The sequence below is a fragment of the Gavialis gangeticus genome, unplaced genomic scaffold (genome assembly GCF_001723915.1).
Source record: "Gavialis gangeticus isolate Ggan-Ray unplaced genomic scaffold, GavGan_comp1, whole genome shotgun sequence".
NCBI classification, from domain to species: Eukaryota; Metazoa; Chordata; order Crocodylia; family Gavialidae; genus Gavialis; species Gavialis gangeticus.
The window spans coordinates 14,827,404-14,836,484 of NW_017729016.1; the positions used below are offsets into that span (position 1 = coordinate 14,827,404).

General features: G+C 46.0%; 1 protein-coding gene across 1 annotated transcript in view; it reads right to left on the minus strand.

Moving 5' to 3' along the window:
- The window catches only part of PDGFA (platelet derived growth factor subunit A), a 34,268-nt gene that overhangs the window by 21,844 nt on the left and 3,343 nt on the right, over positions 1-9,081 (minus strand). Inside the window, exons 2-3 of the mRNA XM_019512607.1 lie at positions 8,876-9,075; positions 510-614 (exon numbers count right to left, since the gene is read on the minus strand). Coding sequence (XP_019368152.1) covers positions 510-614; positions 8,876-9,075 — 305 coding nt within the window. The remainder of the gene's footprint in view (positions 1-509; positions 615-8,875; positions 9,076-9,081) is intronic.

The following is a 9,081-nucleotide window of genomic DNA, read 5'->3' on the forward strand; positions in this document are numbered from 1 at the left end:
CCATCATTATTAGGGGAAAAAAATGCCTTGTAAACATGCCTGGCCCTCTATGTGGCAATGGAAATTAATGTCAAAGCACTTTGCTCTCTCGATTTTTTTGGATAAACTGTTTTTGAAATAAAAAGTCAAGCTGTTTCCTTTTCTAGAGCTTCTGTACTGAAAACTCCACCAACTGTTGTTGTTTTTTTTTTTTAAGCCAGTTGCTGTAGTTGTTCCCGACACTATGAATTATACATTGAACATTGCCACATTTGCTAATAAGGGTCTGGCTTCTAACATGTCACAACTGGAAGGTGAATGTAAACCATTTATTCATGCACGTCTCTCTAGGATGGATTACCAACCAGAAAGTGATTCAGATGCAACAAGTGATGAGGTCAATAGAAAAAGCAGAAACTATACACGGTCTTTTCCTTTGGATATGTTAGTTTTTCACAACAGTGCCCTACATGACTGACCGAAGGAGCCCCCATTATCTGGGTCTATAAGGACAACTAGCGTGTTCTTACCGATGCTTCTTTTTCTGCGAACAGGTACAGGGCGATTCTCTTGCGCATGTTTTGCTGCGTGAACGCTATGAGACCTCAAATTTGTTTCTGAAACTTCGTCATATCCTACAGCAGGGAACAAAATATTAAATCTTAACTGTGCCGTCAGTACGACAGTCTCTTTTATTCTGCTCCACAAACATGAGGATAATGCTGTGTCATACACACACTCTGAACCAACTCCTGCCTTTAATTACAATCCCATTAACTCATGCCAATAGAGCTGCCAAGACATACGTCAGGGCAGAATTTCATATGCAATTTTGCTTATGAAGCAACAAAATTTTATATTCAAACCTTCATTTTATTGAAAAAAGTAAATCTCGTGCGTTGCATGGGAAAGCTGACCCTGAAGCAAAACAGTTGCATTGTTCTTATGAAAGGCCTCAAAAACTTTTTCAAGCTGAAGGTCAGTGTAGAAATAAGAACAACATTTCAATTCAGCTACACAGATAAATGTTTGCTTAAAAGTTACTCCTAGAGCCCCGGCAGAATACGCCACTGTACGTCTACAATGCTGACTACACCGCCATAAGCCCCATAGTAAAATTAACACGTCCATAAACACGCTCTTGTCTGGCTTACGGGAAAGTGCATGGGCTAAGTTGAGAACAAACAGTAACTAGCCTGAGTTTCCTTTTAGTCTCTGCTGCAGAACAAATCCCTAGTGAAGTATCCTAACCTTTGGAGGGGCATCTGAAGCTACTGCAGACTCTGGGACTGCATCCAGGCTTGTCTTGTTCCCTAAATAAGCCTACCACATGGGTTCAAGGGCCATGAGAAAAAGCATAGATGGAAAACTTGGCATTTCGTTTATCATAAAAAAACACAAGAACGCCTGCTCCGCTGTTTGGTTTTGTTAAGCGAATCACTCCCGGTCAGGTCACATGCAGCGGGCTTTGGAAAGCTCTCTTGAGCACACACTGCAAGTGGGGGGGGCGGGAAGACATAAACAAAATACAGACTGAAAGGGAACTAGATCCCAGCATTTCAAAGCTCAGCTCCCAGCGCTCCACTTCTCGCAGTGCCCTCTGTGTCGTAATGGGACGTTTTATAGATTTTTACGGATAGCTCCCAGGAAAAATGCAATGTGCATAAATATGCAGAAGGATGGCACAGGCAAATCGGCCGCACCTTCTGCTTGCTAAGAGTATGCAACCGTCTGCCATCTCCCATGGGTGTGCAGTCCTTTCTGCTTCTGCATTTCGGGATGCATCCAGACGACAGTGGGACCTGTTTAACACTTGGCTATGTGAACAGTACGACTCACACACGGCTGCTCTACAAATAAACCTACTCCCTCCCCGCCCATCTGAGGAATCACACTCAGCTCAGCACCTGCCTGCCACTTCGGGTGCAGGGTGAGACAGAAACCCAGAGGCCAGGTGCTGACTTAGAAGAACCACATGCTCTTGGGGATGTAATTTCCCACCTGCCTCACCCTTTTAAATGGCATTGCCTTTAAAAGCAGAAAAAAGATTCTGCAGATAGTCCAAATGCAACCTCCAATGCACATTACACTATAGCCAATCCTGCCTGTTTTCTGAATCAGGGGGACAGGTCCTTGCCTGCTGTTCTCAGCCTTGGAGTCTGTCTGTCTGTCTAGGAATTTGTGTCCCCCCTATCTGAGCACCTTGCAATACTGAATGGATTTTATCCTCGCAACACTCCTTCCCGGTGAAAAAATCCTAACCTCATTTTATAGACAGAAAACTGGCCGATTGGGTAAAGGAAGTGACTGACCCCAAATGACCTCAGATGTTGGGACTAAGCTAAGAATTCGGCTTGGGTCTCCTGACTCCCACCCTGGTGCCACCAGGCCATCCCTCCCACCCTAAGTCAATTAAGTTAAGCTGATTTTCTGCACTCCCCCTGCCTGTCAGTGGACCCTCAAGAGCTCTGCAGAATCCAACCCTTATCACCGATCTCCCTTGCAGAGCCTTAGTCTGTGCTACTCCTCTCGAGTTGAAGCAATACGCTGGTTTTCAAAGAAAGTGACACAAACTTTGCTCAGGCCAAGAACTTGAGTGCAGGTATGTCTGCTTACCTGCAAACCGTGTCTGTAAGGCTGCAAAACTGATAATCTGAGCCTCACTTCTTGGTGGGGGGCACCTGCCTGGGCTGAAAAGAGCAATCGCTCCTGATACCCTGAGTCACAGGGGCTGATCGTGAATTGGCTACCTAAGCAAAACCCCCACAGAAGATAACTGATTTCAGGTTCTATGAAGAAAGTAAGATTGAGGAAAGTAACCTGATACTGAATTAACAAGAAGCAATGGTCTCAAGCTGCAGCAAGAGAAGTTTAGATTTGATATTAGGACAAAAATCTCATGAGGAGGGTGGTGAAGCACTGGAACAGGTTACCCAGAGAGGGGGTGGACTCTCCATCCGTGGAGGTTTGTAAGAACGAGCTAGACAAAGCCTTGGGGGGATGATCTAGTTGGGACTGGTCCTGCTTTGAGCAGGGGGTTGGACTAGATGTGACCTCCTGAGGTCCCTTCCCACCCCAGTTTTCTATGATTCTGTGATTCTGCCACCCGTATGTTAAACCAGGTGCATGAATGACACATGCCCCCAGAGGCTGGGGAGGCACGGTGACCACCCACAGGTGGTGTTGGCGCCAAGGGGGCGGTGATGAACACCGACCAGCAATCAGTGACCACCCGCAAATGTCACCGGCAGTGGCCAGAGGCAATTGGTGACTACCCACAGACGCCGCCAGTGAGGGTAGGGGTGGCGAGCGGCGACCACCCGCAGGCACCACCGGCACATCTCCTGCGGGTGCACCGCCAATCTCAGGGGGTGCACGTGCACCCCCTACACGTTACCAATGACCAGGTGCTTGAGACTCCTTTAGCTTTACTGCAGCATCTTGTTCTAAGCAAAACAGGCCAGGACCAAGGTGCCACTTGCAAGAAAAGTGCAGGGCTCCACGCTTTAAGAAGGAGGTTGGGAAGACAGAGTCCAGAGGTAGGCAACAACAATGATAAAGGGGCGGCAGGCAAGTCAAATGAAGGAAGGTTGAGGGAACTAAGTATGTTTGGCTTGGAGGAAAAGGTGATTAAGGGGAGACATGACAGCAGTCTGCAAATATCTGAAAGCTTTCCATAAACAGGGAGGACACTTTCTCTCCTGCTGCAGAGGGCTGAATGAGAAGCAGTGGCTTTAAACTGTGGCCAAGCAGATTTCAATCAGATATCAGGGAAAACTTCCCTGCTGCTAGAATAGCGAGGCGGCGGAACAGCCTGTCCCGAGAAGCTGTGCTATCTCCTTCACTGGAGGTGTCTAAAAAGGCTGGATGAGCATGGGTCACGGATGATTTTGAAGCAGTATTCCTGCATTCGTACAGGGGTTGAACCAAAAGAGCATCGAGCTGCCTTTGGCATACTGAGACAGATCACAGAGAATCATGAGACGGGCAGGCCATTATTTCACTAGCCCCGATCTATTGGATGCGATGCCATAAGAGTTGCTAAGAAGAGAACTGCCATGTTTCTCTGTCCTCCTAGGAGAAGGGACTGTAACACAAGCTCCAAAAAAAAAAAAAGCACTATGAAACATGGGTATAAGTTCCGTCAATGACTCAACATCAGTGTCTTTTCATAGGCATGTGTGTATTGTAAGATCACTTTTGCAGTGCTGCATGCACTTGGCCTTATCCTGTATCCATTTCGGAACTTGGAACTTATTCCTTTGCCCGCTGAAGCCAATGGAAAAATTCTCAGCCCTTTACACAGGATGCTGGATCGAGCCCTGAAATCAATAGGAGCTTTGTCTGCGAAGGACTCACAGAATCTGACCCCAACTAGTCTTGAGTCCTTATTTATAACCAGAGGAAAAGATTTTTGACTGATTCAATGGAGAAAACAATGGTGCTTTAACAATCAGGAAAAAAAGAATCCTCCTGTTTGTTAAAGCAGCATGGAAACTAACACCGGATCTGCCAAAAGGTCTCCCAAACCAATGATGTCAGAAATTAAGACTATTTTCCCACTAGATATTAACCAACGGGGTTGAATTGAGGATCTCCAAGACAGGCAGTGCCCTCGACTCTCGGGACAGTCAGGTGGAGTTAATGGGTTCCACCACCTTACGGGCTCACTCCCTATGAGCAAACAAAGTTTTACAGGGAAAGGAACGATTCTCGGTTTATTGATGTTGAAAAAATGTGTGTCACTAAGTGACTGCTGAGGGCGCTGTGCTGAGCAAAATGAAGACAGCTTTCTTCTTGGATATGGGATAGGTCATTTAATAAAAAAAATGTCTTCATGGCAGCTGATCAAGTAATTTCTCTTTAATCTTTTATGCCCTGATGCACTGACAACATTTCGATGATGGGTAGAAAAACTCTAGCAATTAGCCTTGGTCAGTCCATTAATGTGGCTGAAATAGTTCTTTTTGTCCGACTGGCATCTTTCCATGGAGGTCAGGGAGTAGCTAACATACAACTCACAGAGCTCCTATGACACTGCCAATATGCGATTGCTGCTCTCCTAAAAAAAGTAGATGGAAAGCATCCTAAAAGAAAGACTACTGTTAGCTAGTTCTAACATTACTATGACATCATTTTCCCATGCAGTTGTTGCTCAGGAGGTACAGTCCCAAACATATGCACTATATACTTCCATTCTGCTAACTGGGTGCCGTTTTGATGTATATCCCAGAGGTAGAGGTCCAAAATCCTGGGTATCATGAACAGTTTATGAAATCCCCAATGCCTCTCTCTTTTCAGGAGCTGAAAACAGTATGCAATAGCCATTACAAATCAGTCATGCTCCCAACAAGCTCAAGGCAACGTCAATCTGTTTGATCATTTTTCTAGCCAATGCAAAATGCTTGTAATATTCAGACTCAGAGATCAATGGCATTACATTTGAAAACTTGGACCAGTTGAAGAATTGAAATAGCACTGTGCAAGAGGTCCTTTTACCTACATGTAACTGAGAAGAACAGCATTATAAAACTTTCTCAAGCCATATTTCTTGCATCATTTTTGGGGGAAAGGAAAAGAGCAAAATACAGAGGGCCGCATGTCAAAAGCCCACCTGCTTCGCTGCTTCCAGGTGGCCTAACAGAAGCTAACGCTTGCACCCTCATCCATTTTTAATTTGGGACATTATCCAAAGGCCAGTGAAGTCAACAGGAGAGTTTAGTGGATTAGCTTGTTTGTGTTTTAATGACCTAACACACCTGGAGAGAGCAGCAGTTGTGTTATTTTGCAATATACTGTGTACATTGCAAAGCTGCTTCTGCTGGTTCATAGGCAAAGGCTATTCAATTCACAAGTCTAAAGTGCTCCTTGTGGCGGCAGGACTAGAATGGCTTGGTTGGTGCTTTTGCTCCAAGTAAAACACACGCTGGCAGGCATGTGCACAGAGAAGCAGCAGCCTTTCCAGCACAGGGGAAAGACTGTGCGATCGGGAGTCTCGCTGTAGTCCAAGCAGCAGCAGGAGACAAGTCGAATATGTGATGAAGTGAACTCTACCTCCCACAGGACGGAAGGGAGGGGAAAATGCGGAGAGCAAGACCCGCTGCGCTAGCCAAGGAAATCTGAAAGGCGGCAAAAAGGAATTGCCTCTGTTTCAATGATTCATTCTCTTCACTGTTAGTAGTGAAGTCGTGGACTTTGAGTGCTAGAGCTGTTTACTTCCTGGGATCATGCCGGCTTTATATCTTAAATAGGTAAGGTCAGTCTTTTCTCTTTCGCACTGTGAAACTCCACTCAGATCCAATGGATTTATCCCATTGCAACTTACAGGCCTGATCCTGTATCTGACAGCACTCCTATTGCCTTCACTAGTTTGATTTTTGAGTAGGGAGTGCAGGATTGTGCTCCAGAAGAAGAAGCTTGGCCTGGATTTTCTTTATTGAATAAATTGATAAGCATCATGTTGGATGCTGGTTTTCTTTAAGTAATACACCAGATGGTCTGGGGGTGTGGTTTCTAATTTTATGAAGGGGGTTATCCATCATCCTTGCACTACAATATAGAGTCAAAATCTGTCAGGATGCAGGAGCTGCCCACCCCGACTTAACGAGACTTGGTTTGAAAGCATGTATATTTGCTTTGCTGCCAGCGATGCACAGAAATCAGCTGCTCCTCCCTTTGCTTCCCACCAAGTCTGCCCCACTTCTCAGGAAAAGCAGAGATTTGCTGCATGAATGAGCCTACAAACTCTTGCTCGGAAGAGTAATCCACGGTACTTGAGTTCCCCCACTGAGTTTACGAGCCCTACTCACTCAGGAAAGGACTGGCACGAACATGCACTACAATGAGAAGTAGTAAAAACAACCAAAAAATGGAAACTGTCTTGTACAAATCCGTTAAAACTGCAGTTGTTACCTAACAGATGCACTGCACTGCAAGAAAGGTAATCCTCCGCTTTCTGAAATATTTTCTTTGCAGCACTAGCTATCAGATATCTGACTTTTTTCCCTCTAGCTCAAGCTAATCTTACAATTCGCTAAACAGGCCCAAGCCTTTACTGCCAAAGGAGACTAGCTGAATCCAGTTTTTTAATTGATTGTAGCTTTTTCTATATGGCAATTAGAAGTCAGGGGAGTAAGGATTACTTCGGAAAGTAAAGCTTGCCAGACTGATATATTTAAACATAAATTGAGATAGTCAATGACTATGTTCCCAGCAGGGATCAATATTGGAACTACTACTTAGAAGAGGGCTTTGCAAGGACTAATCGCATAAGGAACATGGCAAGACTGGACCTTTCCACTGTATTTTTAATTCTATACAATAATCACCTTTCGCTTTCAGATTTTAAAGGACATTTGTCTCCTGCTTCTCTGCTTCCCTACTTCTCTTGCAGTAAAGGGGCAGAATGAAATAATGATTTACCTCGTGGCAAATAGCAAGCATGAACAAAATTCAGTTTGTTTCCTACAATAATCTTCTCTGATCTGCCACCTTCTCTAATTTATTCAACCGGCACACCATTACTTGTCAGTTTGCCTCTAGACATGGAACCGTGTGAACTTTTGCTTTCGTCGTAAGCGGTATTTAAAAATGAAGTGCTTGTTTGTTATGCTGAAGTATCCGGACATACTATATTCTGGGAGGTACAAAATACTGCCTCAAAGATACCGGAAACAGAGAATAGGGAAAATTCACCCGCCCTTATTTCCCCAGCAGCCAACATACAAATTTCGTGGACGCTGGTGCACGTGCACGGTACAGACTGCAGTTTAGAGCAGGCTAACATGCATTACGCACATTCAATTCAGGGTTTTGTCCCTGCCTGAAAGCTTCCTTAATCCCAACTTCTGTTTCTCAAAGTATCAACCCAGTGCAAATCAAGCTAGTAATTAGTATCGAGCCTTTATGGCAAAGTACCTTGAAAGAGAGGAGTGTTTGAATTTTCCCTGTAATGAGACACCAGTTACAACCTAATTACATAAAAATTAAGAGCTCTCTCAGTAAGCTACGGTTCCCATACATGTCTGTTCACTAATACTTCAGCTAAAAAGACGGCAAGCAAGTCAATCAAGACTTGGTAGCACTGACTGATAGTGATTTAAACAGCACATATTTCAGGGGGGGAAAATGCATAGCATAAGATTATATTTTTTAAAGGAGATGCCCCACACCACCTCCTTGCTTTTTCGCACAAAAGACACGGCTCTCCCAAAGATGCCGTTTCCTTCTTCCACAGACTAACAGAAGGGACCATCAAAAGCAAAGGGCAGCAGCCCAGCCGTAATGATAACCAGTCGGTGCTGCCATGATGCTGAGATCTTTATACCGCGGGGTAGAGCCCTGGTGAAGCACACGTTCTCCCTCCGTTGCTTTGCACGCTTAACAGGGCAGAAAATAACCTTGTGCTGTTTTCCTTTGAATAAGGGCGGTATTTGCCAAGGGTAAGCACCCGAGGAAGGGTCCTGGTTAAGATCAGCACGGACAGTTTATTTTCCTTTGAATAAACCCCAGGTCTTGGAAGAGACATGACTTCATTCATAAACATTGTTTCAAATATCTCAAATGCCTCTAGGACAGTAGTTCCGAGAGAGCCAGGCCCGGGAAGAGCAACAAGAAAGGTTGGGGAAATTCTTCTTTGCTGGGAAATGAAGAGGGCTGGAGCTAGAAAGGTCAGGGAGTTGCAACTCAAAGAGTTTCCTTCACCATCTGCTCCCTCCTGAGCCTGACCTGGGAGCGGCTGCCTGTCTGGGGGGTGCTGCAGCGCTGGCTGGGTGTGGGGGGGGACCCTGCTCCGGGCTAGCTCCGGGCGCAGCCCCGGCGGACACGTGCGGAGCGGCGCGGCCCCGGGTGCCAGCCGCGGTACCAGGCGAGGAAGGAAGGAAAGAGAATAATTTACCTACGGAATCAATCTCCAGGAGGCGCTGCAAGTCGCGGATGCTGTGGATCTCGCTGTGCGCCAGCCTCTCGATGAGCTCCTGGGGGATCTCAGCCTCCTTCAAACAGACCAGACACCCAGTCACGGTCCCGGGCCAGCACCTGCGGAGCCCCAGCCCCCGCTCCCCGCGGCCAGCGGCACGTCTCGGCCCCGCCGCGGCGCTCGGC